General features: G+C 41.4%; 1 protein-coding gene across 5 annotated transcripts in view; it reads right to left on the reverse strand.

The window, feature by feature from the left end:
- Positions 1-15,583, reverse strand: part of Scai (suppressor of cancer cell invasion) — a 108,917-nt gene that overhangs the window by 62,776 nt on the left and 30,558 nt on the right. For 2 of the 5 annotated variants that reach the window (XM_076928693.1, XM_076928694.1), the window contains exon 3: positions 15,034-15,129. The exons of the other annotated variants lie outside the window; for them this stretch is intronic. In XM_076928693.1, coding sequence (XP_076784808.1) covers positions 15,034-15,129 — 96 coding nt within the window. The remainder of the gene's footprint in view (positions 1-15,033; positions 15,130-15,583) is intronic. 5 annotated transcript variants of the gene reach the window in all.

Raw genomic sequence — 15,583 nt, forward strand, 5'->3', positions numbered from 1 at the left:
AGAGAGAGTTCTAGGATAGCTAAGTCTTCTTAGAGAAATCCTATCTTGAAAAACCCCAAACCACCCCCCAACTCCAAAAAAGGAAAAAAACAAATATAAAAAACAAAACCCCGAAGTTCTTAAACTGTTGAGGTCTGTTCCCCATCCCTCCTCAGCATAGCTGTAGGCACTTTGTTTTATGCCTGCCGGCTATTTTATATTGTTGCTGTAATTTGCCTGCCAGTCATTGACAGAAAAAACCTTGACTCATAGCAGGGTCATGCTGATCACATATGCTGTTATGTTCTGAAGTTTGTTAATCTCAAGAAATTCCACAAAGCTTTATATAGGACCCATCAAATTAAAGGTCAATATGTACTGTTAGTCTAAAATGGCTTGAGTCAAGAGCTGACCAACTGGCAGCACTTCCTACACCTGCGTACGGACTCACTGTGGTTTTTATATTTTTTTCCTTTATAAAGCTGGCACTGAGAAATGTTCATTGAAGTGGCTCAGCCTCCAAATTTTGAGACTCTGATTGATTAGTTTTATGATGTGAGTTCAATAAACTATCCCTGTCTGACTGAGATGGGTGTTTGTGTGGTTTGTGGGGCGACTGTTGGACCCCAATAAAATAGGTATCACTAAGGTGGAGAGGCCTAGCATGGTGCACATAATTTTAACCCCAGCATGTAGGAGGTAGAGACAGATCTCTGAGTTCCAGGCCAGCCATAGCTACACAATGGAGCCCTTGTCTCAAGCAATAAAGTGAAAAGGCAAGCCATCAAGAAAATGAAGATTTTGTAATATGTGTATTTGACAAAAACCATGTAAGTAAAATAAATGAAAATCCTGTAAAATTAGTAAGATTTTTATAAAAGAACCAAAAATATTTTTCCACAAAGATCTCTTAGGGAGGGATGTTAGCAATACTATACTGTACTTTTAAAGTTTTATTCAAGGACATGTGCACACATATGGATCTGTCTGTGTGTTACACCATGTGTGTGCAGTGCCTATGGGAGTGTCAGACTCTGGAACTAGAGTTCTGGGTGGTTCTGAGTGCTGGGCATGGTGCTAGGAACTAAACAGGAACTCTGGAAGAGCAAGTGCTCTTTACTGCTCAGTTACCCCTATAAGCCCAACAGTGTATCTCCTGAGCTGGCATGAACACACAAGTTTTGTTAAGTTACAGAGTTATTATTTGTCTACTTTTTTGACTAGAGTTTTTGTTGTTGTCTTTTGAGACACCAGTTCACTATGTATTTCTGGCTGGCCTCTAGCTTAGAGATCTGCCTACCTCTGCCTCCTGTGTTCTGGGATTAAAGGTGTGTGCCAACTCTGCTCCCCGCCCCCTTGCTTTTGGTCTTTTATTTATTTAAATTATGGTAAAAAAAGATGGGCAGATGTGGTAAATGTCTTTGATCATAGTCCTCAAGAGGCAGAGGATGGCAGATCTCTAAGTTTGAGACAACCTGGTCTATGGAGCAAGTTCTAGGATAGCCAGGGATACAAAAAAAAAAAACAAAAAAACAAAAAAACAAACAAACAAAAAAACAAAAAACAAAAAAAAACCTGTCTCAAATAAAATAAAATAATAAAAAATGATGTTGAAAAAATAGCTAAGAGAATGGATAAAACAGGCCCCTTAGTATAGGGAGTATGTGGGTACCAATACCACATGTGCACAAGGGCAAGCAGAGAGCCCAAAGGCAGGAACTGTTATGGGCTTATCTCCCAAATATTCAAGTCCTGATCTTTGGTCCCTATGAATATCTTTTTTGTGTGTGTGTGTGTGTGTGTGGGGGGGGGGGGTTCAAGTCTTGGCTGTCCTGGAACTCACTCTGTAGACCAGGCTGGCCTCAAACTCAGAAATCCTCCTGCCTCTGCCTCCCAAGTGCTGGGATTAAAGGCGTACACCGCAACTGCCTGGCCCCTATGAATGTCTAAGTAAGACTTTTAGTTACAAAGATGTAAATGCAAAGAAGAAATACTGTAGCACAGGGAGGGTCTTCATCCAGTGTGACTGCTGTCCTTGTAAGAGACAGCCACACAGAGACGAGACAGCCATGTGAACAGAGCTGGAGCCTGGAATTATGCAACTGCTCATCACGGAGTGCCAAGGACACTAGCACATGGCAGAATTTAGGGAGAGTCACGAACAGCTTTTCCCTCTGAGGTCTTTAGAGGACTCAATTCTGTAACACTTTCATGTTGAAATCTGGCTCAACTCTGAAAGCATAAATTTCTCCGGTTGTAACCTCTCCGCCTGTCTTTTCTCACCTTAGCTCCGGTTGTAACCTCTCCACCTGTCTTTTCTCATCTTAGCTCCGGTTGTAACCTCTCCGCCTGTCTTTTCTCATCTTAGCTCCGGTTGTAACCTCTCCGCCTCTCTTTTCTCAGCTCCGGTTGTAACCTCTCCGCCTCTCTTTTCTCATCTTAGCTCGAATTTGCATTTTTCTGACAACTAATAATGTTCACTGATCTCTTTTTGTTCCAGCAAGCCTAACAGATACACAGATACAGAGTTGTAACAGAACTGTGAGGAGGGAGAACAACGGAACCGCAGTGAGCAGGACAACTGTTCCAAGCCTCAGCCCAGTACATATAGGAAAAATAGCCGATTATTGACCTACACTGTTTACACTTTCTTTTCACAACAAGTCTTTCAATAAAGCAACAAGGAAACTGCTACTCTTGGGACTGGAGAACTCACTCAGCAATTTATAGTGATATTATTTTTCCAAAAGACCCATGTTTGATTCCTAGTACCTATGCTAGGTGGCTCACAGTCTTATGTAACTTCATCTCTTAGGAGATGCAACTTCTCGGCAGGTACCTGCACTTATGTGCACATAGCCCCACCCAGACACACATACAAATCTAAGTAAAATGAATCTTCTATAATTGGAAAAGAAAACTTGCTACTTAATTAAATTCCGAGTAAAGGGTTGGTAACATGAAAGTCTGAAAAGAATCTGGATAAAATGATGTGTCTTGTAGAGCAGCAATGGATGGCTTCGACTGGACAGAGAAGACTGAGTACTGCCCAACACTTAGCACTGATGTGATGAAGCAAAAAAGAATTAGCTGCCACTTTCAGTCAATCACAAACAAGCAATTTCTTCCTGCCCTGCAACCTCAGAACACTGTGGTAGAGACCAGGCAAGGAAGGAGGCTTGAAAGGCTACAGAACAGGTGTCACCACCATTGCTACAGTGCAGTTAGCAACACTTCAAAACAAGGCCTTCCCTTGATTAGATTCAAAAGAAAACAGGGTGACAAAAATATGTAAATAAAATATAAATACATTAAAATTTTGACAAAAAAGTAAAATTTATGAAAATTATGTGTTTAAAAGATCCTGTTTTTTTAGGAGCTACTTTTTGGTTTTTGTTTAAAGAAACATGAAAAAGGGAACTGTAACCATGTGTTTACCAACTCTAAATATGACAGGCAATTCCCCTTGGTGAAGGTCACGCCCATGTTCTAGGTGTGTCTCCTTCTTGAGCTTCTTTCTGTTTCTTAACTCTAGTGATTAAAATCATACTCGACATCACTGAATAAGTTCTAACTCTGCTTTGAAAAAGAAATTTAATATTAGTAATATGTATTTCATGATACCAGTAGACAATAAGATCAATTAATGGATATAAAATTTGCCCTGTAAACTATAATATATTCTAAAATTGTTAGTTATAAAATTGTTTGCCTACAAAATAAAACACAAATTGAAAAATATTACATATAAAAAAAACCAAAGTCAAGTATACATGTCTCTGGGAGTTCTGCTGATTCATTTGCCATGTAGAGTATGAAAGGAACAAAAGCTGTGCTTGGTGCAGATGGTGTTCTTATTATATGGACAAATGACAGATCTCCAGAAGCAGTTTCCTAACATAGTGTAAAGCATCTTCATGCACCAAGAAAAGCATAAAATTACCATCGAGTATGTATAAAGCATTCTCTAAAAGAAGTCTATTTATGGCTTCTTCCTGAATGTTATTAAAGTTAAACTAAGCCACGCGTGGTGAACGCACATCCATAAGCAGAGGGCTCATAGGACAGACAGGCAAGGAGGAAAAAAAGAGTTTAAGGCTAGCCTCAGCTACATAATGAGTTTGGAGTCAGCCTAGGTTACTTGAGACCCTGTCAAGAAAACATATTGTTCTCCCTCCGGAGATCTGGGATCAAAGGCATGCACTACCATGACTGACTTAGAAAACAACAAATTTCTACTTCAAAAAAATTTATTTTTATAACCTCACAGGAAAAAAAAAAGAAATTAAGAAAAAAGATATTAGGTACTACAATGATAAAAAGTCTGAAGGCCATTTTAAGACACTGTTTACATCATTTTGACTAATACATGTGGAAAAAGAGACATACTTACCCAACATACATTAATATGCAAAATCTCAGCATTAATTTAACTGAGACTCAGTACCCACTAAGTCATCTTGCTAACCCAAATTTATTTTTCTGATGCTGGCTAATTTACTTCACATTCTCAAGGTTAACACAAATGGTATAGCATGCTATCAGTACTCCCTTAAAAATTGTGTGTATGGGGGGCTGGAGAGATGGCTCAGTGGTTAAGAGCACTGAGCGCTCTTCCAGAGGTCCTGAGTTCAATTTCCAGCAACCACATGGTGGCTCACAACCATCTGTAATGGGATCTGATGCCCTTCTGGTGTGTCTGGACAGCTACAGTGTACTCACATACATGAAATAAATAAATAAATCTTAAAAAAAATTTAAAAATTGGGTGTATGGGTATTATGCTTGCGGAGGTCAGAAGGCATGTGTTGCAGGATATTTGATCCCACTGTGAACCCCAACATTATGATACAGCTCACCCTTAGCATCACACGTCTTTCATTCCAAACAATGAAGGTAAAGTTAGCTTGTAGAAGGAAACACCCATGTTTGAAAGTAATGTCTAATTGAGTAGCAGAAAAAGTGATAAATCAGAGAAAGATTTGGCAGAACAGGATATGCCCAGGAGAGGAAAGGGCTACTTAAGAGAGCAGTGCAGAGAGAGAAAAAGAGAAAGGAGAGGAGGCAGTTTTACTGGTAGAGTTTTTTTGTTTTGTTTTGTTTTTTGAGACAGGGTTTCTCTGTGTAGCCCTGGCTGTCCTGGCACTCACTCTGTAGACCAGGCTGGCCTCGAACTCAGAAATCCGCCTGCCTCTGCCTCTCAAGTGCTGTGATTAAAGGTGTGCGCCTGGCGGCAGTAGAGTTTTTAAAGAGACAGGCTGAAGATAGAACAAGCCAGAGAATGAGGTGCTAGAACATTAGAAAAGATTGCTAAAGTTATTATGAGGCCAAGCAGAGCAATTCACAGAAACTGAAAGAAGCCAGACTGAGTCAGTAAGCTTGGAGAGGTGTTTGAGGCAGAACAGGTGAACTAGTTAGCCAGAGTTCAGAAAGAACTAGAGTGGGTAAGCTTATTCAGCAGTAAGTGTCAAAAGCTGAAAACATTTTATGCCTAGATAAGATTCTGGGAGGGAGGGAGGGACAGACGACAGACAGACAGACAGACACACACACACACACAGAGAGAGAGAGAGAGAGAGAGAGAGAGAGAGAGAGAGAGAGAGAGAGAGCGCCAAAGGTCACTGCACACAAAATAAAGACATGAAAGTTGTAGGGAATCACTCCATGACAATTGCATAATCTGTTTGGAACTAATCAGGGGAAAAAAGCTAAAAATACTGTCATCTATATGTGACAAATTTGCTTTTCTAAAATTGCCAGGTTTCATATGCAATAAACTGGAAACAAAATAGTTAAGAAAAGAAGGAACAGTTTCTCAAAGCAGAAAGATAAGCTGCTGCAAGTACTTCTACCTCATCCACTTTTCCCATCCCACGGTGTATGAGACATGAGGTTTCCATTCATCTATTCACTTAGTTCTGTGACTAATGTGGATAAAGCTGCTATGACATTTGTGCATCAGTTTTCTACATGTGTGTTCACTTCTCTTGGACATATACTTCTTAGATGTGCTAGGTTACCTGATAACTCTTTAACTTATAATTACCTGACTATTTTCCAGAATGATGCACCATTTCATATATGCTGCAATCTAGGATACCCCTCTTCCCCCATCCTCATCTGAACCTGTAAATCCCTTTGTAGCTCTAGCCATCCTAGCAGGCGTGAAGTACACACACCTTGTGATTTGATGTGCCTTTCTGACAGCAATGCTGAGCAGTTTATGCACTTAATGGACCTTTACACCACCCAGATCCTCGCCAAAGTGGTTTTTGAAAAAACATTGTCTTTTTATTACAAACCTGTAGGAACTCATTATTTACTCTAAGTGAAAATACTTTAGCAGATAAATGCTTTTTTTCTGTAGATGTCTTAACTGATTCTTTTTCTCTCTTGTTACTCACTATGTCTGTCTCTCTGTATTGAGGGAAGGGGTTAGAGACAACAGTGAAGGAGTTGGCTCTCACCTTTCCACCCCAATATGTAGCCAAGGGTAATCTGAACTCCTGATCCTTCTATATTTACTTCCCCAGCACTAGAACTGCGTGTGTTCACCGCCATGACTGCCAGGTAAGATATTTCTATATGTATTATGTTTTATTGTTGTTTATTTATTGTTTTGAGACAAGGTCTTATTATGTAGTCCTTGCTGATGTCCACCCAACTTACTGTGTAGGACTGGCTGGCCATGAAGTCAGCAAGATCCACTTGAGATTAAAGGTGTCTCCCACTATACCCAGTTTTCTTACTATTTTTAAGATAATGGTCATATACTTACTTGAATTACTTCATACAACTAAGTTGTGACTTTATTTAAAAAGGATTTAAAAGCCTCTAGAGAGCCTAAAGTCGGAAAAAAAAAAAAAAAAAAGAAACAAAGAAAACAAAAGACAAGAAAAGAAAAGAAAAGAAAAGAAAAGAAAGGAGAGCCTCTAGGGTTGACGTAGATTGTGGGCTTGTTTGCTTACAATTCTTTTAAAAATAATGTTTTTATTCATTTAATTTTATGTGAATGTGCCTGAGTATATGGCTATGCTCCATATGCATGCAGGAGCCCATGGAGGCCAGAAAAGAGCATTGGATTACCTGGGTCTGGAGTTATGGATTGTTGTGCCAGCACATGGGTGCTGGAAACTGAATCCGGGTCCTCTGGAAGAGTAGTAAGAGATCTTAACTATTGGGCCATCCCTCCAGCTCCCTACTCCACCCCCTTAAAAAATGTGTTGTCCAGGCTGGTTCTAAACTCTGGGGATGTCAGGAATTCACCTCCATGCCTCAGCCTCCTGAGCAGCTGGAACCAGGTAGAAGCCATAGCCCTATACCCCTGCTTCCTGCCTTATCCAAAAACCTTGTCTGGAACAATGCCACAGAACTCTCTTTCCTTCCTTCCTTTTTTTTCTGCCTTTATTTTTTTGAGGCAGGATTTCTTTGGGTAGCCTTGGCTGTATTGGGACTCACCCTGAAGATGAAGAGTTCACCCTGCAGATCTGCCTCTGTTTCTGCCTCCCAAGTGCTGGGAGGTCTGTGCCACCATTTCCTGCCTGCCTTTCCTTTTTTTTTTTTTTTTTTGGTTTTTTCAAGACAGGGTATCTCTGTGTAGCCCTGGCTGTCCTGGAACTCACTCTGTAGACCAGGCTGGCCTGGAACTCAGAAATCCGCCTGCCTCTGCCTCCCAAGTGCTGGGATTAAAGGCGTGCGCCACCACCGCCCGGCCCGCTTTTCCTTTTTAATGTTTGCCACTCACTATGTTTAGCCTTCTAAAATGGGTTTAATTAAAAAGCTGACACTCTAAATACCATTCATACCATACCAACCTCCTATCAAAAAAGTGTTCAAAATTAACAATTTATTTTATTGTTATTATTATTTGACAAATGCAACTCTGTTGAGAACTCTGTTGTGGTTCTAATGCTTTTGTCTTAATCCAGCCCCCAAAACTGGGAATTGCATGTCCAAATGTTGAAGGTCCCTGTCCCCAATTGGTTTCTGATTGATCAACAAAGAGCCAATGGCCAATGGCTGGGCAGGATGACAGAGGTGGGCTTCTAGGTTCCTGGGAGAAGAAGGAAGAAAAGGTCCAGCATGAGAAGGGGTAGGATGGACCACGCAGGGGAGGAACAGGAAGGGGTAACGGCCCCCAGAACAGCAGCAAAGGAAAGCAAAGGTAGGGGGCCGCCCAGAAGGAGCCAGGGAAAGCAAAGGTAGGGGGCCGCCCAGAAGGAGCCAGGGTGGCAAAGATAAAATATAGATTTAGGAGGTGTTAAGTCAGGAATGCTGGGGGGGAGTGTTTGCTGGCTGTGGGGAGTTTCAGAAATGTCCAGCCATTGAGCTGGTCAAGGCATACCAAAATTAAGCTGGTGTGTATGTGTTGTTCGTTCACGAATCCAGAGGGCTCTGGTAGGTGGCTGGAAGCATGACCCACTGGGAGCATAGAGCGGATTAACTAAACCACTGCTATACAACCCTCTACCTATTTTATGCTTGCATCTGAACAGGTAAATATGGCCAAAGAAGGGCCACACATGATTGGGCCGACTGCTTCATAAGGGTACTCCCACTCCATCCAGGCATCTGCCACTGTACAACCTTTCTAATTTATCTTTAAATATATAATTAAAAAACAGAATTAGTCAAAATACTGAAATGAAAACCATTAGTCTATTGGACATAGTGGTGCACATGCCTGTAATCCTAGTACACAGGAGATTGAGGCAGGAGGACTGAGAATTCAAGACCAACTTGGCCCACATGGTAAGAATCTCTATTAAAACCAAAAGCAGTTCTCTGCTGGCTGACCCGTCCCCCACCATCTCTATCTTATGCTCCGATACAACAGTTTCCATCTCTGTGAGCTATATGTTGGGTGTTTTCCCTTAGGATCTGACAGAAGAAACTTTCTAGGTTATTGCTGGATTTGTCTGTTGTTGATATTAGAGATGTGCACCAACAGCAACAAGATTCTGGTTCTTTTAGCTCCCAGAAATCCTCTTTATACCATTAGTTAAATTATTATTTATGTAATTGTTTAAAGCTATATAAATTTATCCCTCAATAAAGTATCTTAAATATGTAACAAAAGGGGATTATTTATGTGTATGTGTGTATGTATGATTGAGTGTATGGATATGGGCCAAGTTTGTGAGAGCCCTTAGAGCTCAGAAGAGGCTTAAATCATTTAGAACTGGAATTACAGGAAGTCAAGAGCTACGTGTGGGCACTGGAAACCAAATTTAAGATATGTAGCCAGGCGGTAGTGGCGCACGCCTTTAATCCCAGCACTTGGGAGGCAGAGGCAGGCGGATTTCTGAGTTCGAGGCCAGCCTGGTCTACAGAGTGAGTTCCAGGACAGCCAGGGCTACAAAGAGAAACCCTGTCTCGAAAAAAACCAAAGGGAAAAAAAAAAACAACCAAAAAAATCAAAAAACCAAAAAAAAAAAAAAAAAAAAAAAAAAAAAGAAAGAAAGAAAGAAAGAAAGAAAGACATGTTAACCTGTTTACCTGCTCAGGTGATTTGCTGCTCTTCAGTGTGTGGAGGCAATTCACGCTCAAGAGGTTTTAGAGAAGACTTTTAGTATGTGGCCTAGAGACTATACTTGTGATATTTTTGCAAGGAATGTGGCTACTTTTGCCCTTGTCTGAAAAGTCTGCCTGAGGCTAAGGAGTTTTGGATTAATTGCACTGGCAGAGGAAATCTCAAAACAGCCTGGTATTGACTCTATTATGTTGTTATTAGTGTTCACTCTTAAGCTCCATAATGAAAAGGAGCAAGCTGAGCAAAATACAAAATTAAGGAGAAACGGGTACCAGGAAGTTAAATGAAATAATGGGAGTGGTAACCTCAGGGCAAGACTCCACCCAGTTAAACTTCCATTTTATGAAAAAGAATGAAAGCAACAGCTTGTCTAGGTGTTGTGGTACGGATCTTTAATCCCAGCACTCAGGAGACAGAGGCATGCAGATCTTTGAGTTCAAGGCCAGCCTGTCTACAGAGCAAGTTCTAAGACAGCCAAGCTTAGGCAGTGAAGGAAACCATTGGAAACAAAGCTGGTGAAGATGTAATTGAACAAAGAGGCCATGCGTGTTCCAGCTCCAACAGCCATCAATCTCTGCCTCCGGGCTATTGTTTTTCTTTTCTTTTCAATTTTAAGGATATGTGATCTCTCAGCTGTTCTTTCTGCCATGCTTTCACTAACCATCATAAGCTCTGAACTCTAACCCTCTGAAACCTTAAGCCCAATTTAATACTTTCTTTTATAAGATTCCTGGTCATGGTGTTTATCACAGCAATAGAAAAGTCACCAAGACAACAATCATCAAAGTGGTGTTGCTCTCACCTGATAAATGGTTGCATAACAAGTGACCATATAGTGAGACCTTAGGGATCAAGGGAGGGAGAGGGAGGGAGGGAGAAAGGGAGAAAGAGAGAGAAAGAGAGAGAGAAAGAGAGAGAGAGAGAGAGAGAAAGAGAGAGAGAGAGAGAGCGCTCAATAGAGAGAAAGGGAGGGACGGGTGAAGGGGAGAGGGAAACAGAAAGAGGGAGAGCGAGGAAAGATTTAATTATAATAAGAGTAGGTAACAATTTTCATCTTTACTGAGGAAAAAAGATTAAGCTGGGTATGATGGTATGATGATACATCCCTGTAATCCCCAGCACCAGGGAAGCTGATCTTGCACCTCTGGAGGTCAAATTAGGCACAAAGAGGCAATGCTGTTATAGAGAGAAGGCAGGAATACTGGTAGATTCCCCGCTCTTGATATGCTCAAAATTGAGAGGCGAAACCATCCATGCCTAACAACCACTACACTGTCTGTCTCTAATCCTTAGGTCAGTCTGCATATTTAATTCAGGCACTAATGTTCTTGGAGTTTAGGCCATTTCAAGAAGAAGAATCCATATTGCTGTTGGAGATTTAGTGATCCAACAAAAACACACTGCTTCTGGCATCTCCTCATTCATCTGCTTAGGTGACCAGACTGTGAGCTCCATATAACACAGTAGCCTTCAAAAACATGGAGGAAGGCACAGAAGGGTCTTATAACCCAATGTTTTTAAAACTACAACTCACTCTTTGGTCAAACTGAGTAAGTCAGACAAGCACAGAAGGTATCTAATCATTGTAAAGGCTCTACTATCTCACTGAATGAGAAGATCCATTATAAAAACTCTCAAACAGAAATGTCAACCCACTCTTCAGTTAGAGAGCAAAGCTTTAAAGATAAAGAATATAAGGCTGTAATTCCCATACCTAGGATTTGTTTTCTGATAGAAGGTCTCACTGTGGAGCCTAGGTTGGTCTCAAATTCATGGCTTGGATTATAGGTGTGTGCCATCACATTCAGCTAAACCTGACTCCTTATTTTAGATAACTAATTGCTCAGCTGCAAGAATAGGTAGACAGTCACATTTACCAAATAATAAAGTGCATTATTCACTGTGAAAGCTCTTTTCAGGAGGTTTGTGTTCTTTGAATGATATTTACAATTTTAGCCTTTTAATTACATCTGATTTGGAAGGCTGAATGAAGTAAATGACAGTCATTTAAAAAGAAAAGGAGTTGAATGGCATTATTCCAGACAAGGTTTTTGGATGAAAATTATAGGGTCTAATTCCAGATAATGTAAGCAGAAAAAGAATTCTTTGGGGACTGTCAAGGAATTCACAGCTGATGAAAAGTTTGAAGACTCTGGTCCAAGAATCAGGCAGGAAGCAGGGGAGTGGGACCATCTGGAGGGGGGAGGGGTGCAGTGGCTTCTACCTGGGTTCCAGCTACTTAGGAATCTGAGGCAGTAGCTTAAAACCCCTAAAAAATGTAATTGTCTACCTATTCTTACAGCTGAGCAATTAAATATGGCTGAAGAAGGCCACCACACACAATTGTGCTGACTGATCCGATTCCTCATCCCTGACCTCACAAGGGCATGTCCACTTCATTCCCCAGTCCATTCTAGAAAGCCTTCAATTTCCCAGAGCACTGTTTCACTTCCTTTACTCAGTCAGTCAAGCTCTTCCACACACAGACAAACATTCCAGTTGCCATGTATATGACTTTATTTCTGTTTTACTGATGCACTTACTGAACATGCTTCCTATTTATACATCAACCCTCATATGGTTCAGTTATCCAAGGATCTCCTTTTGTTCCTGCAATGGTACCAACCAACTTTTCTCATAGTGAACAATACCAAATGAGCTGCCATTCCTCCCCACTTTCCACCAATGCTGTTATAGCTTTTATGCTGGCCTTTCTGTTCTTCACAGTGCAACTCTTTATAAGGTCCATGGTGGCTCATTTCATTCTGTTTGTCTCAAAACAACTCTTTAAAAGATTTGTCTTTCAGCCAGTCTAGCCTGATCCCCCTGGTGGGGCCCTCGGACTGCACCCTTCATGGCTTTAGTGGCTAGGATTGTGGCTGCACACCACTGCAAGACCAACATAGTAACTGCCTCTGTGGACACCATGAACAGCTATAACATAATCTGGAAAGGCTGTGTCATCACCATCTCCGGACGCACGGCCTTCAGGAGCAATAAGTCCATAGAAATTGAGGTCCTGGTGGATGCTGACCCTGTGGTGAACGACTCACAGAAGCACCAGTGCCTTCTTTACCTACGTGTCCCTGAACCAGGAGGGCAGGCCGCTGCTGTCTGTGCTTCAGCTTGTGCCAGAGATGGAGGATGAGTAGAAGCGCTTTGAAAGAAGGCAAAGGCTGCTATCTGCAGATGAAGGCAAAGCGCACAGGGCCACACAGAGCCTCAGCCCTGGGTGCCTTTCTCCTGTCCTGGGTCAGCACAGTTGTGGCAATAGCCCTGTGTGCAGTCAGTTAGAAGTTACCCCCTTGGCCAGCCCCCCAGTTTCCACTGAGAGCTGGTGTTGTATGAAGTATTGTGTTGCAGTGTCACCTATGGCCTGTTCTCAAAACCTGTGCACCAAAGCTTTATTTATATCCCTCCAGTAACTGCTCCCCAGTGTTGTCCCAAAGGCCACCATGGACACCAGAGCACACTGACTGGCCTGGAGAAGCCAGCACTACTAATAAAGCTGCTGCTGGCTGGCTGGGGAAAAAAAAATGTCTTTCAGGCTTCCTCCATTTGTCTTCCATCCATACCAACCAATCCACTTTGTCCCACTCACTACAGGAAACACTACTAGTCAGTATTAATGATCTCTATACCAGCAATGCCAGCCGAGCAAGTCTTCATTGGTGTTCCTTAGCAACATCAAGGACACTCTGAGATGATCATATTCTTAAAGAATCCCTTACTTATATCCTAAGAACCCATCTTCTCTCCTTCATGATTCAGCCTCCAAGCAATGGGATGTTCTTGGCGAGATCTCTGAGACCTCTTCATTTCTGTGGTGTTTGAATAGTATGGTCCATAGATTATTGTATTTGCATGCTAGGCTCATAGGGATTGGCACTATCAGTTATGTGTGGCCTTCTTGGAGAAAGTCTGTTACTGTGGAGGTGGGTTCTGAGGATTCATATATACTCAAGTCTGTGATATAGTCTCCTGCTGAGTGTAGATTAAGATGAGGAAGTCTCGGCTCCTCCAGCACCATGTTTACCTTCATGCTGCCATGCTTCCTACCATGACAGTAATGGACTAAACCTCTGAAATGTAAGCTATAGGCATAGAGTTATTGTGCACTGTGTCATTTAAATGCTGATTTCTGTGCCCCCATATCTGGTTGCAATCCTTATTCTGAGAATATCTTGTTTCAGTGTTGTGTAAACATTGACCCCCAATTATTTTCTGACTGGTCAGTAAAGCTAGCTGATCAGCCAATGACTGAGCAGGGGAGAGAATAGGGCTGGGCTTCCTTCTAGGGGAGAAAGAGAAAGTAAGGCTTAGCCAGGGGGGTTAACCATGGGAGAAAGTCCAGGAGACACCATGAGGCAAAACAACTGGAACCCAGAGAGTCAGATCAGTAATAAAATGTAAGTATCTCATGGATTTTGGCTGGGAGGTAGCCTGATTAGTTTAGTGGATTAAAATAGAATAATACTTCTCAGTTGTTGTGCCCTAAAAGTGTGATAGATAAATAAAATACTCTGGTCTCAATTATTTGAGAGCTAGCTGGGTAAAAAGAAAACTGTAACACACTTATTTAAAAAAAACCACTAACAGTAAGCCAGCCCCAATTAAATGTTTTCTTTTATAAGAGTTGCCTTGGTCATAAGGTCTCTTCACAGTAATAAAATTCAAAGTAATATAAATTATAAAAAAGTTGCCTCTCATACACAATCATGGCTTTTTTATTTCCTTTTTGGGGCGGGGGATACAGGATCTTGCTTTATATTTCAGGTTGGCTTTGAACTCACTGTGTAGTCAGACTGGCTTTAAACTGGCAATGCCTTGGCCTTCCAAGGGTTGGGATTAAAAGCACATGATACAAATCCTGGCTATGCTCATAGCTTTAAATACCAACTATATATACTAACACCCCCCAAGATTTTAAGCTGCACATTAGGTTTTTGCCTTACTTTATCTTTTCTCTGGCTTCGTACCTGATATCTCTGTGAATATGGCCAATTGGCACTGACAACTGACTGTATCGAAAACTGAATCCCAACCATTCCCCCTAAAAAACTTGCTCTATTGCTTCGCAATCTTGTTCATCTTTAAGGACTGCACATTTTCACACTGTGCAGGTACAGTGTACTTCCAATTGAACAGACAAAGTGATTTCTTAAAAACATGACAGATTCCATCATTTCTCCTGTAGTTCCATTCTCAGAAGGTCCTCTTTGCCTGGACTTTAAGGTTTCACATGACCTGACCATCAGCCCTATGTCCTAGACTCTCCTACCATTCTTCATTCTACCAACCTACCATTAGAGTTGACTCCAGCCACATAGCCTCCTTGCTGTTCTTAAACATACCAACATACTACACATAGCTGTCTTGGCACTTAATGAAATCTCAATTTGGAATGTTCTTCCCCTAAAAGAGCTGCATGTCTAGTTCATAATTTCATTTAACATCCAATCAAACCACCTCGTCAGAGAAGAACCCTAACTACTTAACACATTAGGAATTTACTTATTTACCATCTATCTCCAGATATAACAAAAACTCCAGGAGGAGAGAGACTTCGTTTTAAAATTTCTTCATCTCCAGTGTCAGACAGTAGTTGCTTAAGAAATCTGGGTGAAAAAAAAATAAGTAAATTTAGCTTTTCAATTTATAAAATGAACAAATAAAATGTATTCATTACTTCTAAATACATTTGTGACAAACAAAGAATGTGCCACTCCAATCTCCTTCAAGAAAGGGCAAATTCAGTGCTTGTGGGGGTCACCTAGCAGAGTTGCCTTGCCCACACAGCCAGGTTGTTCCCATGGTAGCCTAAACTCAAAGAACGGCAGAAACAATGGTGTTGGATCCTCTATTTCCCCCAGCTTTCTTTCTGATTGGTTCCAATCAGAAATCAGACATCATTTGGAACACTCCCTTGTAAGAATTCTCTAGCAGCTGCTTCTGGGGCAACTATTGCAGCAAATCTGGGTAGACAAAAACTGAAGAATACACACAACCAAGCATTCCACTCCAGTCTGATGCAGAGCAAGTGTGCAAGGATAGCAGCTCCAGGGCTCCCCA

Source organism: Arvicanthis niloticus, chromosome 2 (assembly GCF_011762505.2).
Source record: "Arvicanthis niloticus isolate mArvNil1 chromosome 2, mArvNil1.pat.X, whole genome shotgun sequence".
NCBI lineage: Eukaryota > Metazoa > Chordata > Mammalia > Rodentia > Muridae > Arvicanthis > Arvicanthis niloticus.